Below are 16600 nucleotides of genomic sequence, written 5' to 3' on the forward strand. Positions count from 1 at the left end.
TAATTATTAGTACTGTGGTGAACACGTATTTTTACATCATGGAGTCGTTGACAAGTCAACTGCAATCAGCAAGTGACCACTGTCAGTAGAATAGCCACAAAATCTTACATTGAATAGACTAGATTAACTTCTGTGGAGAATATTTTAGTGCAGATAATATTTACTAAAGTGATGAATATTTAGTGCTCGATAAATAGATAGGTAGGTAGATAGATAGATAGGTAGATGGATAGATAGGTAGATGGATAGATAGGTAGGTAGATAGATAGATAGGTAGATAGATAAATAGATAGATAGGTAAATAGATAGATAGATAGATAGGTAGGTAGATGGATAGATAGGTAGATAGATAGGTAGGTAGATAGATAGGTAGATAGATAAATAGATAGGTAGGTAGATGGATAGATAGATAGGTAGATAGATAGGTAGGTAGATGGATAGATAGATAGGTAGATAGATAGGTAGATGGATAGATAGATAGGTAGATAGATAGGTAGGTAGATGGATAGATGGATAGATAGATAGGTAGATGGATAGATAGGTAGGTAGATAGATAGATAGGTAGATAGATAAATAGATAGATAGGTAAATAGATAGATAGGTAGGTAGATGGATAGATAGATAGGTAGATAGATAGGTAGGTAGATAGATAGGTAGATAGATAAATAGATAGGTAGGTAGATGGATAGATAGATAGGTAGATAGATAGGTAGATAGATAGGTAGATAGATAGGTAGGTAGATAGATAGGTAGATAGATGGATAGATAGGTATATAGATAGGTAGATAGATAGGTAGGTAGGTAGATAGATAGGTAGATAGATAGGTAGGTAGATGGATAGATAAGTAGATAGATATGTAGATAGATAGATAAATAGATAGGTAGGTAGATGGATAGATAGATAGGTAGATAAATAGGTAGAAAGATAGGTAGGTAGATAGATAGGTAGGTAGATGGATAGATAGGTAGATAGATAGGTAGATAGATAGGTAGGTAGATAGGTAGGTAGATGGATAGATAGATAGATAGGTAGGTAGATAGGTAAATAGATAGGTAGATAGATAGGTAGATAGATAGGTAGATGGATAGATAGATAAATAGGTAGATGGATAGATAGAGGGATAGATAGATGGATAGATAGATGGATAGATAGGTAGATAGATAGACAGATAGATAGATACATGGTATTCAAATTCTGGAAATGCGAGCACCATATAATTATTATAATTATATACTCTACTACTGGACAAAAGTTTTGGTTGAAATGAAATTTCCCTCATTTTGCCCAAAGTAAAATTTGCTGAAACTTTTTTCCGCATAAACACGCAATTCATACCTAATATGGTAAAAATTTTTTTACATTTTATAAAGTAAAAGACAAAAATTTGATTATGTAGGTTTAGCTATTCCAAAATTCGCCGTACTTTTTTTTCACATAATCAAACTTTTTTAGGCATGTCAACAAATTAAATTCCCTGTATACTTTTGTCGTGTAGGGTAATAATTATATAATATAAATTATATACAGGGCGGTATTGCTCTATACAGCAGAACCATCCAATGACAGACTACTTTTCAGAACTATAACTTGTTTTAGTTCTTGCAAATGAGTTATTTAGCAAGGCCTTTGATAATTTTATCAAAATTCATTTCATTAAAGAAATAATTGGATTTTATATATGCTATAAAATCGTTATAAAATCAAAAAATTTTAAAGGGAGGACAAAGTGCGCTCTCAAATGTCTAATTCTGCCTGCTATTCTGATAGTATTCAGAACACTTAGCACTAAATAAATAGCAGCAAAGCAGGGGATATTTGTATTGGTCAGGCTTCCTGCACATCTTATTGGTCAGGCTTCCTGCACATCTTATTGGTCAGGCTTATTGATATTGGTATTAGTACTGACAGAATTGTATAAAGATCTCTGTAAAAACAAAACAAAGATAAACACGGGATACATATTAACAATAAAGCATTAGAAAGCATAAAATTAACATTAAGCATTCACATTGATATACATAATAGTAAACATACTGCGGAGTTTAAAACTACGTATACATATATAACAGTTAACAAAAAACTTACAACTATTTCAATAATAGGCTTGTTGACCAATCAAATAAGTTGATAATAAGAGTAAATTATAACATCTAAAATAAACAATGGTTATTGAAAACAATCATACAATTATAGCAAACAACAAATAATATCAATCAGGTATGTGCAATTATACAATAGACAAAAATACATTACATTTAATAAATTAAATAAACAGTTATGTACTTACATATAAACAGAAGAGTCATAGGAGTTAGTAAATATGATTGTGTTAAAAAGTTACACTGGAACCTTTTCTCTTGCTTTCTTGCTTCTCTTCAAAGCTAATGAGGAAGAATAGCTATTTTGTAGAAAAGCTAATTTAATTGCAGATTAAGTGTTAATTACTTGTGTTTTATTATGCTGAAAGAAAAGTATTATTTCTACAATATTTAGAAAATATTTTGTGCTCACTAAATAGACGCTTATTATTCGGTTGCAATTTCACCTGAGTTTATCTGCTTATGTGTTTGTCTTTCGAAACGTGAGCACTAATTAAACATCTATTTATAAGCTACTACCTATATGGACTTGCGCCAAGAACTTTTGTGCTTGAGTCGCTAGAGATCATTTAAAACACCTGCCACTAAAACAGCTTATAAATTATAGTTGCTCTCCATAATTTTTACTACTATATTTATCTCCATTTTTCTCAAATTTCCTTAGCACTAAAAGTGACATATACTTTTGTGACATTTCGTTTAACAACTGTTGTACTTACGCTATAAAAGCGGGAGTCCACAGGCCAGAAATAGTTCGTCTTCACACTTCTTGAGGGATGAGCTAGCTGAATAAATTGCACAGACCACCCAAGGACTTGTACCACCACCTTACAAGAGTCTTTGTTCATTGTAGCAGTAGATTATTTACAACACTATATTTACATGTATTATATATGTAATACTCTGAGAGAATTTGATGAATTTTTGCATAACAAGTGGAAGTAAATGTATGCTTATATTTTTATACATTGTTGCCCATTATTGTACAAAGATTACTTAACAACTAGATGTATTTTGCAGAAAATCAAAGAATTGTTATGTACATTAATATTTGTTATACTCACTGTACAATTTTTGTCTGGTGATATCCTCAACACATTATTTAATTCAACTCTTGAGAGAACACAACTCTTGAGAGAGAACACAGAGCTTGTTATAGCTGTAAATGTCCTATATTTTTATAGATTTTAATCCTGCATTTTAATTAATCGTTAATTAGCCAATGTTATTTCACTGCTACAATACATAATTACATAACTAGGACAATTTTAACTTTCGAACATATATGCATTATACACACATTTTGCTACTTTTACATTATTTTATCACAAAATTCAATGTTTTAAGAAAACATATAATAATCTATCACGCAAGTGATATTACTTATTAGCAAGCAGTATTGCTATTGTCGGACAAAAAAATTGATGAAAAACTTTGCAATTGGGCTAAGTCTCAGCAATTGGCTAGTTCCTTTATCCTTTTAAGTTGTCCTCCCTTTATTTCAACAACCTATACATACAGGTTTTTGCTTTAACCTTATAAAAATATTTTGATATTGTAATCTTATTAGTTATGCGTTTTTGAGTTTTGTAATGGTTAGTTTAACATATATCTATGCAATATTAGAAATTAAATATCTATTGAAAAGGCAACTCCAAATACAAACATGCAATCAGACATATTTGTATATGTCATTATTCACTGCCTTGTCACAGGCACCTCATCTACAACTTGTTCCATATGTGTAAATACATAATTAATTGATGGGTCAGAAGACTGTATTTCCGCCCTAGAAAATTACTGCTTGGATGTCTAACATATTAGTTCAAATCATGTGAACTCTTGTTGTTGGAGTTGCCTGCCTGCGAACAGGCAACTCCAACAACAAGGTTCACAGGATTTCTTGCATGATTTGAACTTGTCTAACATACATATATTACGTTACATTATATATTACATATTATAATATATGTATATTATACCCTCAGTTGCCAATCAGTTTTATGGAGTTGTTCTACAGTGGCATGTGGACAACTCCATAAAAAAACAGATTTTAAACAGGGAATTAAATGCCAAGCGGGTACTGACTTTCACAGATGGGCGCATGAACTCATAAAAACCAGTACCCTAGCTATTTCCAAGATAATTGTTTCCCATATACATAAATACTTCTTAGACATATATAATTCATACGCTTCACACATGCCGATATCATGAATTATTATTTATTTACAAATTACCACAATATTATACTTACTCGTTAGTAGAATTGGTTAATCATATATGTACACACTGCTTCATTTATATAACTGAGAATCGCTTATATATATATAATATAAATAAATATAAATAAAAACTTAACTAATGGTTTAAGTAAAATTTTTTATACATTTGGTTAACACTCGAGATGAAGTGCAAAATAAAAACTAAAATCTAGTAGAATAATAGCTTTTCAGATTGCCATTTAAAATACTAATAAATTCTAACTGCAAATCACCTTATTCAAAGTTTATTTTAGGAAAGATACCAGCTGCTTAATAATAAGCTCACAGTTAGTAAGCGCCTCTCGTAGTTGAAGTGAATGGGTCATGTTACGGAAGGATAAGAATGTTTGTAAGAGAAAGAAATTGTCTTGATGCTGATAGCTTATAAAAGATTTTAGCTTCACAAGTGTTGCGTTCTGTTGACCTGCAACTTGAGTGTTGATAGTTTTTAGATGGTCGTATGCATTTATATTATATCCACCGCAGCAACCTGAAATCAAAATTGGTCGAGCATGATCAGCAATACAGATGCGTCTCTCAATGACGCAAATAATGTAATATAGCAAAAAATGTAATATAACATTATTTGTAACCAAATACTGTTATACTATTTATGATGACTATATTTATACGCCACTTACCAGTATGGTTGTGCCAGTGAAATCTATCTACCAGAAACTTTGTCTCTCTGAAGAAGCCCGGATTTCGATTGAGAGCACACCTGGGTAATGCACAAGCATTGTCGTAGATGACAATCTTAGGTGCTAAAATAAAAGAAATGTTCAAAACATGGCATTGCTTCATTATGAAAAAGTTGAATATTAATATATAAAGACAACATGGAGGTGAATACTGATGTTAGATGTTTTGGACCATATTCTTGATATAATATATATATATATATTCGGGTTAGTCTGACTCGCACGCATTAACTACTTATAGCCAATAAATTATGTTGTTTCTAACAGTGATGCTAACTAAAACTGCCAACTAATAGATAGCCTTTACACACAAATGTAACAGTGTATAACAAATATGACACCAGTTCGTATTGCTTACCAACTTGGAATCTAGATACAGAGACAGAGAATGGAATGTTGGGAGATTCACTGTCATCTTTGACCTCATATCCATAGGGTATTCCTATAATATACATATTCATAATTTTAGCGTAAAGCTTTAATGTTTCCATACTGTTCATCTTGTTTTCAAATTAATCAGAATAATTGTCTGGTTAATCTGATTAACTCGATTAAACTAAGAAAAACTAATACAAAAATTCTTTATTTGAAACGAGTATATTTTTTTAGATAATTGAAAGCTACCCACACACGCCATCCTACAACACTACCACAATTATTGGTAGGATCTTCTCTCCTGAAAACAGGCTTGACAAAACAGACTAGCCGAATATCCAGCGGTTTATTGGTAAATTGTCCGCAACAGGAATGGCCAGGAATATTTAAATATCCCCTACACTTTGATAAATTCGTGTCGATAGATTATTAGTATTTTGGCTATTACGGCTTACTACACAGAAGATTAAAACCATTTCCATTAACTTACATGAAAATTTGAGACAGGACTATTTTAACAGGGAAGGTTATCTCACAAAGACCGTTATTATAGGCAGAATAAAATTAAAGCCAAAAGATTCAACAAGACCATTTGTTCAGTCAAGTTGAGTCAGGCCAACAGGAGCACTATTCCTGATCATTCATGTACCGATGCACCACTGTTAATATTACCAATCAACTTTTCAGCTGCAGCAGCACATGTATATAAATTGCTCAATATGTTAGATTCTCTATGTGATACGCTTCTTTAAACAGTAAGAAAATTTCACCATGCGGACAGTGAAGGAGGAATAACCCTGGTAGCAAAGTCTTATGCCCTTGCTTCAACTTGGTACATTGGGTCATCTTTCTTCTTGGTCATAGCATAACCATCTCATTGTCGAATGATGGGCAATGAAGGGAATTTACCATGAGTATCCAGCAACAAGTTGATGGTGACAGCTTATGTTCCTGAATGCCTTCTATATATGCCAATCTGTCATAGATTTGGTTTAGAATAGGCTGTATTACAGGCATGTCATCTCTGCTAGCTAAAACATAAAAGTTATAGAGGGCATAATCTTTTTAGCTCAACTAATGCTCCCGAAAAACTTCTCTGCCGTAAAATTGTCACAAGTCATTTCAAGTGCTTCTTTTGAAGATTGACTGAAGCCTCTTACAGAGGAATCCTTTGACAGCTGTCTCAGCAACTGTTGCCAGTGATCGGGCAGTGATTTGCAGTCAGAGATATGTTGGAGCGCTGGAGTCAGGAAAAGTGCCGTCATAGTAAACAAAGTAATCAGGCTTTCAGTGTCATTAGCTGAAAACTCTGAATTCTCTATTGACTCCTTTAGCTGCTTTCTCGTCTTCCTTTCTTCAATAAAAAGTGTTTCACCAAACCTATAAATCAGGTAAAGATAATAACCGTATATTTTATGGAAAGAAAGGCTAAGCCCATGTCAACACTAGTGTTAATAACACTCTTCCAATGCCACATTGTCTGCATGTGTTTTTAACACTGTGCGACAATATTGTGAAGAAATAGCAATGGTTAAAATGTACAAACATTTATTTTATTCATGTCATCTTCACCTCGCATAACATACATACATAGCATACATAAATTACTGTTACATTTCTTACCAAACTTATAATTACCGTATCAGAACTATTTCAAGCCGTTGAATGAAAATAAAGATGGCATAGGTAATAGATTTTCAAGCATAGATTAGTTCGACACGAGTTCATTACTTCTATCAAAATATTTTACATGTGTTTTACAGTGAAAAGTGTTGCTGTAATATGTTTGTGTTATCAACTGTAGTGCCCATTGTCTTACTTGCAGCCGTTCAGCAGAGGAAGCTGACATTCAACATCCTCTTGAACCTTTATTCTGAAATGTTTCTTGAAAGCCAATATGATGCCATCACACACAACTGTTTCAGGAATGTCTCCACATTTAATATATGAAAAGTAATCTTTATTAAGTAGCCTGGCAAGAGATATCCAACTAATCCTCAAGTGCTGGTATGACGGTATCTCATCCTCAAATGCTGGTATGACGGTATCTCATCCTCAAGTGCTGGTATGACAGTATCTCATCCTCAAGTGCTGGTATGACGGTATCTCATCCTCAAGTGCTGGTATGACGGTATCTCATCCTCAAGTGCTGGTATGACGGTATCTCATCCTCAAGTGCTGGTATGACAGTATCTCATCCTCAAGTGCTGGTATAACGGTATCTCATCCTCAAGTGATGGTATGACGGTATCTCAAGTGCTGGTATGACGGTATCTCATCCTCAAGTGCTGGTATGACAGTATCTCATCCTCAAGTGCTGGTATGACGGTATCTCATCCTCAAGTGCTGGTATGACGGTATCTCATCCTCAAATGCTGGTATGACGGTATCTCATCCTCAAGTGCTGGTATGACGGTATCTCATCCTCAAGTGCTGGTATGATGGTATCTCAAGTGCTGGTATGACGGTATCTCATCCTCAAGTGCTGGTATGACGGTATCTCATCCTCAAGTGCTGGTATGACGGTATCTCATCCTCAAATGCTGGTATGACGGTATCTCATACTCAAGTGCTGGTATGACGGTATCTCATCCTCAAGTGCTGGTATGACGGTATCTCATCCTCAAGTGATGGTATGACGGTATCTCAAGTGCTGGTATGACGGTATCTCATCCTCAAGTGCTGGTATGACGGTATCTCATCCTCAAGTGCTGGTATGACGGTATCTCATCCTCAAGTGCTGGTACGACGGTATCTCATCCTCAAGTGCTGGTATGACGGTATCTCATCCTCAAGTGCTGGTATGACGGTATCTCAAGTGCTGGTATGATGGTATCTCATCCTCAAGTGCTGGTATGACAGTATCTAATCCTCAGGTGATGGTATGATGGTATCTCATCCTCAAGTGCTGGTATGACGGTATCTCATCCTCAAGTGCTGGTATGACGGTATCTCATCCTCAAGTGCTGGTACGACGGTATCTCATCCTCAAGTGCTGGTATGACGGTATCTCATCCTCAAGTGCTGGTATGACGGTATCTCAAGTGCTGGTATGATGGTATCTCATCCTCAAGTGCTGGTATGACAGTATCTAATCCTCAGGTGATGGTATGATGGTATCTCATCCTCAAGTGCTGGTATGACGGTATCTCATCCTCAAGTGCTGGTATGACGGTATCTCATACTCAAGTGCTGGTATGACGGTATCTCATCCTCAAGCGCTGGTATGACGGTATCTCATCCTCAAGTGCTGGTATGACGGTATCTCAAGTGCTGGTATGACGGTATCTCATCCTCAAGTGCTGGTATGACGGTATCTCAAGTGCTGGTATGACGGTATCTCATACTCAAGTGCTGGTATGACGGTATCTCATCCTCAAGCGCTGGTATGACGGTATCTCATCCTCAAGTGCTGGTATGACGGTATCTCAAGTGCTGGTATGACGGTATCTCATCCTCAAGTGCTGGTATGACGGTATCTCATTCGTAATAACATACGCTTCCATCAAGCGCCATATCCACTGTTTGTAATATGAGTGCAGTGGTAAGCTATAAATAATACAAAACATTGCTTTAAAATATACGGTTATTATCTTTACCTGATTTCTTACAAGATTAATTAAGAACATGTAAATATATTATACCTCAGCGATTCCTATTAGTGGCACCAATGTAAAAAAACATCTGATAATTAGAATCAAAGAAAGAAAGTTTCATGACATTTTAGTAATAGGTACAAAATCAAACACGTACAAGAGGAAAAGATAATAGTTCCATACAACATATGATATTCCCTACATTATACATTGCTATGTTAAACTTTTGAAAGTAAAAAAATGTTTTTAACATGGCCAGCCACCTCACCAAAGATATTGTAATGAGCGACTATTGCTCTATTTCCAGTGAAATGATAACATCAGGGCATTACCTACACTGCATTATATCCCCTTACAATTTTCCTACTTACCCATTGAACACAAAGGCCTTAACATAGTCTCTCAGCAAGTTATGAGTAATAACAAAGTCACCCATGTTCAAAATACCTACGGCTAAACCATCCGGCTGAGACATCTTTTTGCATATTTCGCAACAACCCACTTCAACTGGAAAATATAGACATGTTCAAACATATGTATTATTACTAGCAAAGTAAATCAGAAATTTAAGAAAAACATTTTTACAAAACACCCACGCTACAATTCAATATAAAGAAACGTTGAACGTGTTTTATAATTGAAACTTAATATTATACAAAAATTATTTAACATGAACCTAAACCCACAAAGTGTGCTGACCAACTTATGAAAAGTAATTTTGTTTTCCAGATTTATGGTTGTGGTTTATGCAAGGCAATCAATGTCAATTTTAGAAGCCCTATAAATCTCAGTTGGAAAAAATGAAGGTTACACCTTACTGAAGAATAATATACCTTTAACTGCAGTAACACTGTTGAAATCGTATGAACGTGTCTCAACAAGCGAGACACCTGTGAACTCCATTTGAGAGCACCCATCACATTCTTCGAGTGATATTACGCCATCGGACAGATGTTTTATACTAAAACAATAAGAATTTTCAAAACTTAATGATATCTAAAGAATATGAAGTGAGAGCAGAATATGTAAATGATACTATCAAATGCGTGGCTTACACCATTGCAAAATATAACATATTATTTTCCATATCTCCAAATATCTCTGCACAAACTGATAAAGATTATTACCACCATCACATTTCCATTCCTGGTTGCAGCCATATCAAACTTTTTCCAAGACACGGAGGATCGATCATGAACTGTAATAAGCGTAGGTTTTGCCATTAGATTAGCTTTAAACTCAGAAAGCTCATGGTCGTCATCATCCATTGCTGATAATCTTGTTCTCACAATGTTAATGTATGAACAAAGACCTCGGTGATGGCCATAGCTGCATTTAAGATTACCGAGGCTAATGAACACTGTTCTAAAGTGCTTCTCTATAGGATCAAACACAACTACATCTGCAGCAGCTAAAGGTTTAACTTACAATAATTCCAGGTACACATGATAGCCAGTAAAATTGTTCAGCCCCTAAATGAGTATTTTAGATATTTAGGGCAGTTGTTGCTTGTACATTTGATACTGTACTATAGATGTATATTTGTTGCGAAACTAAAAAATTTACCAGTTTTTTTATTTGGTCTGTTGCATTCTGATGATACTTTTTCCAGCATGCAAATTTGCAAAAAATCCGTGCACCAATTGAAAGACATTTTCCGGTATCATTACATGTCAACTACCTCATTCATAATATTGTTTTTCAACACGCAATTGCAGTGGTCTATCTAAATATTGAATTTGAACTGTCAAAAGGATTAGAGAAGACAAATGACAACATACTATGGAATCTTCAGTTGAATTACATGCATAGAGGTGTTCTGAATATATTTCTCCATTCCAATCATCTACAAGTACATTGCATACAAATATCATAGAGTACAGAATGAAGTGTGAATGTGAATTCTACCTCAATAGCCTCAAATAAATAAGCACAAGTGAATGCAAATGGTAAAAAATTTGAAAAAAGATTTTCGCGAATTTCATAATAACAAATGCTCTCTAGTCATTATAGTTTCTGCTAAATTAATTCTGCACATGGAAATACAGAAAATGGGAATGCACCTGGAATTTATAAAAAGGAATTTTAATGCTTTTTGAAAACATCATTTAGCATAATCATTGTATCTCATTTATATTAATGTCAGCATCACGGTTCCCATGAAGTGATCCAAATTAGTCGAATATGTTAGTTGAGTACATGTTATGTTAAATTAGTTGAATATGTTAGTTGAGTACATGTTATGTTAAATTAGTCGAATATGTTAGTTGAGTAGATGTTATGTTAAATTAGTCGAATATGTTAGTTGAGTAGATGTTATGTTAAATTAGTCGAATATGTTAGTTGCGTACATGTTATGTTAAATTAGTCGAATATGTTAGTTGAGTAGATGTTATGTTAAATTAGTCGAATATGTTAGTTGAGTAGATGTTATGTTAAATTAGTCGAATATGTTAGTTGCGTACATGTTATGTTAAATTAGTCGAATATGTTAGTTGAGTACATGTTATGTTAAATTAGTCGAATATGTTAGTTGAGTAGATGTTATGTTACTTTAGTCGAATATGTTGGTTGAGTAGATGTTATGTTAAATTAGTCGAATATGTTAGTTGAGTAGATGTTATGTTAAATTAGTCGAACATGTTAGTTGATTAGATGTTATGTTAAATTAGTCGAATATGTTAGTTGAGTAGATGTTATGTTAAATTAGTCGAATATGTTGGTTGAGTAGATGTTATGTTAAATTAGTCGAACATGTTAGTTGAGTACATGTTATGTTAAATTAGTCGAATATGTTAGTTGAGTAGATGTTATGTTAAATTAGTCGAATATGTTAGTTGAGTAGATGTTATGTTAAATTAGTCGAATATGTTAGTTGAGTAGATGTTATGTTAAATTAGTCGAATATGTTAGTTGAGTAGATGTTATGTTAAATTAGTCGAATATGTTAGTTGCGTACATGTTATGTTAAATTAGTCGAATATGTTAGTTGAGTACATGTTATGTTAAATTAGTCGAATATGTTAGTTGAGTAGATGTTATGTTACTTTAGTCGAATATGTTAGTTGAGTAGATGTTATGTTAAATTAGTCGAATATGTTAGTTGCGTACATGTTATGTTAAATTAGTCGAATATGTTAGTTGAGTACATGCTATGTTAAATTAGTCGAATATGTTAGTTGAGTAGATGTTATGTTACTTTAGTCGAATATGTTAGTTGCGTACATGTTATGTTAAATTAGTCGAATATGTTGGTTGAGTAGATGTTATGTTAAATTAGTCGAACATGTTAGTTGAGTAGATGTTATGTTAAATTAGTCGAATATGTTAGTTGAGTAGATGTTATGTTAAATTAGTCGAATATGTTAGTTGAGTAGATGTTATGTTAAATTAGTCGAATATGTTAGTTGAGTAGATGTTATGTTAAGTTAGTCGAACATGTTAGTTGAGTACATGTTATGTTAAATTAGTCGAATATGTTAGTTGAGTAGATGTTATGTTAAATTAGTCGAATATGTTAGTTGAGTAGATGTTATGTTAAATTAGTCGAATATGTTAGTTGAGTAGATGTTATGTTAAATTAGTCGAATATGTTAGTTGAGTAGATGTTATGTTAAATTAGTCGAATATGTTAGTTGAGTACATGTTATGTTAAATTAGTCGAATATGTTAGTTGAGTAGATGTTATGTTAAATTAGTCGAATATGTTAGTTGAGTAGATGTTATGTTAAATTAGTCGAATATGTTAGTTGAGTAGATGTTATGTTAAATTAGTCGAATATGTTAGTTGAGTAGATGTTATGTTAAATTAGTCGAATATGTTAGTTGAGTAGATGTTATGTTAAATAACAAAGATACTTACTTAATCCTTGTAATAAGTTAGTATTGAGCACATCTATATGTTTGCACTCATGAACAGTGCTCCATGCGTGGATAACAGCTCTGGACAACATCACCTGCTGCACTTGTTCATTGTAAGAGGAATAGTATGAACCACGGATATTTATGATGACTCTTAACTCATGTTCCTAAACACATTACACCTATATCACACAGAATGAAGGAAAGACATGCATTTCTACAGGGCTGAATGCTTATATTACAACTTAATACAGGTTGTTTTACGGGTCGTAGTGTTGGAAAAGTACACCAAACATTTAGTATTTACACCCTCTTATGACCTGAAAATGACCTAATCCCTGTAAACATACGGGTAAAAGTTCTAATCCAACAAAAGAGTTAAATGCGTTTACATGCAAACATACCTTTAATTTGTAATTGTCACTATCAAATTCAGGTGAGACTAGCATCCTCTCAAAAACTGTGATGCAGTCATGCACAGATAAGGCTGATCTGTATGTTATAGTCTCATCAGCCATCTCACTAGTCTCACTATATTATCAAATAAAATAACGAAAAATGCTTTTACTCGTCTTCACAATGTTAGGCCAAAGTGGCAGAAGAAAATAACTACTTTGCAAAGAAGCGTTTTACAAGGACATTTTATTATTTCTTCATAGATGGCACACGACCTATTCCATATGCATACCTTGCAATCCCACTTTAATAAACAGCCTCAAAAATGAAAGCTAATGAAACGAATATTTCACTACTATTATATATATATATATATATATATATATATATATATATATATATATATATATATATATATATATATATATATATTGCATACCAATACATAATTATAACTTGCGTGTTTTGTCTTGATAAGTTGCAAGAAGGGTACCATTTTGGTGATATCAAGTACAAACAATACTATTAAAGAGAAAGATGTAATACAACTTTTGGGCACTCTAATAGTTTTACACTAAAATGAAGGCTAACTTTGGATGAATCCGAAACACACTTTTGTGCAGTTAATTTTTCTCGAGCATCAATTTACAAAAACATCATAGAAAGAACATTCCGTACATGCCACACAAATTGTACATTGAATGAGGAAGAATTAAACTATATACACCTTTTTTTCATATGTAGGTAACTCAGTTTACATAATGTAAACTAAAAGTATGTAACATAGGTTTATAAGGACATGTAGGTTAATTCTGAAAACAGTTATCAACTGCCATAATACCTACCATACACGGGGTTTCAATAGAATCCTTAGCTGCAATACATCTTGTTTTTTCTACATAATCACCATTATTCAGCAATTCACTATTACCTGCAACCTCATCTCTCACAACTTGACTGCTAAAACCAAAAGGTGGTTTATAAATTACTGGTCATTTCACCACCTCCTTTACAGCACATTGCACGAGTAATAGCAACTAGGTTGTAGGGAGAAAGATTGGGCACTCCTCATAGAAAATATTACTAAAACTATAATGATCGCAATCACTTAATTAGTGGGCAGTAAATTTTTCAGAGTTTGACTCCTCATCAGCGCAGCTCAGAGACTCATCCCAGAGTGCTCAAACAGCAAATATGGTATACACCTTAGGATAGTACACCACCACACGGGAGAGTGCTCAACTAACGCAAGCAAAGGGAGTGTAATACTTAATCTGCGGACAGTACTGTTTTGGAGTTTGACTTCTCATCAGCGCAGCTCAGAGACCATGGGGACGACGACAAACTAGGGGCGATAATCCGACTACCCAACTTACTCGGGTATAGTAACTTTCACTACCGTACTCGAAGAACCCAAAACCCGAGCTTGAAAAGACAAACCGTTATCCTTGTGATCATGACAACCTTGCCCCGCACTAGGACAAACCCTTTCCATGAGTGTCAAATAAATTTGCTCCACAGTATTTATCCGTGGACCCTGTCAAGAGTGCTCAAACAGCAAACTGTGTGCTTAGTATATGCTACAGGATGGTACAATACTACATGGAGAGTACTCAACTAAAGCAAGCAAAAGGTTACTCAAACTATGGGTAATCTGAGTCATCTATGCAGCTCTGAGGCCAGAGAAAGTTGACAATTAGCTAGGCACAAACATTCACGATGAAAATAGTAACTTACGCATTGGGTTCTTGACTACCGACTGCTTGTGATGTAGTCCTACCAATATTTTGTTTCTCATTGTCTAAAATCATACAAATTCAAGTTTTAAGGCTTTTAGTTTACATTCTTAGTTTTAATACATAAAGGTTGCCTTTGACTAGGCATCATAAATACTTAAATATTAATCACACACAAATAGCAGTTACTCTCCGTGTCATGCACCTCTGTTTACAAAGCAGGTAATGCACATTGCAGCTAAGATAAATACCAGCGCATGAGAATTGGTAAGGGAAATGTCTCTTCTCAATACGGAACATTTTTTCCCCATCTGCACTAGTTGATGTTAACACATTACTTCTAGCTGTCCTGCACAGCCTTCTTATCTGAAAAATAGATAAAGATATAAAACATTAATTACAGCTTCTCGACTAAACAGTAGAGACGTTCTAACCCAAACCAAGAAAGTATTTGTTCACACTCAATGAGCAGTGTATCTGTAGACATACTCACCTTTTTGATATAGTCACGATTATCTTCCATTTCTTTTCCGTCAACTTTCACAAACCTAAAAATATACAGATGACGGGCAAGTTTTACATATTAATAAGACTGACTCTATGCCGTTTGATATTTTTTGCGTCATCTTATACAGAAAGAGATTTGTGACAGACAAGCCAAAATCAAGATTGTGTACCATAAACATTGTATGCCCAAAGTATATAAGGAATACTTAAATTGACTTCATGAGCCTGAAAGATAAATTCTAACATACCAAAATATAATAAACAAAATCCACATGCCTCCATTACCTAAGTAATGGCAAAATAAACAAACATATTAGCCTCCCTTACCCAAAGATTTTCAATGCTAAAACTATATATAAAATGCCACACTCACCTCAAGTGTAAACTGTTACGGCCTAAGTTTAGACATTTTAGTACGATTATTTCCATATACTTTGGAGATCTTCAAACCATGGATATATCTAATCTAGCCTCGGTCTATTCTAATCTAGCCGTAGGCCTATTTTTCAGGGTCGACTCTTCTTGTCTGTAACCAAATGAACTTAAAAAGCAATTGTTGGCTAGACCAATTATGGTAAAAAGCCAATGACAAAAGAACAAGCCCACAGCCATGGGTGAGCCATCATTTTGCAATGGCAAGGCATTAATAAATCCTGCACAACATAGCCATACCATATGCAAATATTAGAGACTTGTACAGGTACCATTATATAAGATCCAAATCCTGCACGGTACAAAGTATAACCTATGCAAGTATTAGTGGATTGTACAGGTACCATATATGACCCTAATCCTGCACAATATAGCCATATCATATGCAAGGCTTAGAGGTTTGTACAGGTACCAGATATGACCCAATCCTGCACAGTATAGCATAGCCATTCCCTATGCAAGGATTAAAAGCTTGTACAAGTAAGATATATGAGCCTAATCCTGCACAGTATAGCTATACCGTATGCAAGGATTAGAGGTTTGCACAGGTACCATATATAACCCTAATACTGCACAGTATAGCCATACCGTATGCAAGGATTATAGGTTAGTACCGGTATCATATATGACCC

The 16600-nt window shown here is 34.1% G+C and overlaps 1 protein-coding gene across 4 annotated transcripts; it reads right to left on the minus strand.

Moving 5' to 3' along the window:
* Positions 1-4429: 4429 nt before the first annotated feature.
* LOC137404494 (uncharacterized) lies at positions 4430-15994 on the minus strand. 4 transcript variants are annotated; one of them, XM_068090715.1, is made up of 7 exons: positions 14139-14168; positions 10818-10882; positions 6601-6820; positions 6211-6471; positions 5424-5507; positions 5006-5128; positions 4430-4854 (listed from the first exon to the last, which is right to left on the minus strand). In XM_068090715.1, exons 4-7 carry the CDS (start codon positions 6284-6286, stop codon positions 4610-4612), a joined length of 528 nt encoding a protein of 175 aa, XP_067946816.1. In that variant the 5' UTR covers positions 6287-6471; positions 6601-6820; positions 10818-10882; positions 14139-14168; the 3' UTR covers positions 4430-4609. The 4 variants fall into 4 exon arrangements, with proteins under 4 accessions (XP_067946816.1, XP_067946818.1, XP_067946817.1 ...); XM_068090717.1 differs by lacking the exons at positions 10818-10882; positions 14139-14168 and adding an exon at positions 9870-9929 and having other exon boundaries at positions 6601-6794; XM_068090716.1 differs by lacking the exons at positions 10818-10882; positions 14139-14168 and having other exon boundaries at positions 6601-7020.
* Between the last annotated feature and the right edge of the window lie 606 nt (positions 15995-16600).

The sequence above is a fragment of the Watersipora subatra genome, chromosome 9, assembly GCF_963576615.1.
Source record: "Watersipora subatra chromosome 9, tzWatSuba1.1, whole genome shotgun sequence".
Classification (NCBI taxonomy): domain Eukaryota; kingdom Metazoa; phylum Bryozoa; class Gymnolaemata; order Cheilostomatida; family Watersiporidae; genus Watersipora; species Watersipora subatra.

Coding starts and splice junctions, on each gene's coding strand:
- LOC137404494 (XM_068090715.1), bottom strand. CDS start 6,286: ATGACCCAATGTACCAAGTTGAAGCAAGGGCATAAGACTTTGCTACCA. Junction 5,508..6,210: donor CCTCCTTCACTGTCCGCATG/GTGAAATTTTCT, acceptor TGTATATTATAG/GAATACCCTATGGATATGAG. Junction 4,855..5,005: donor TCACTGGCACAACCATACTG/GTAAGTGGCGTA, acceptor TTTTGATTTCAG/GTTGCTGCGGTGGATATAAT.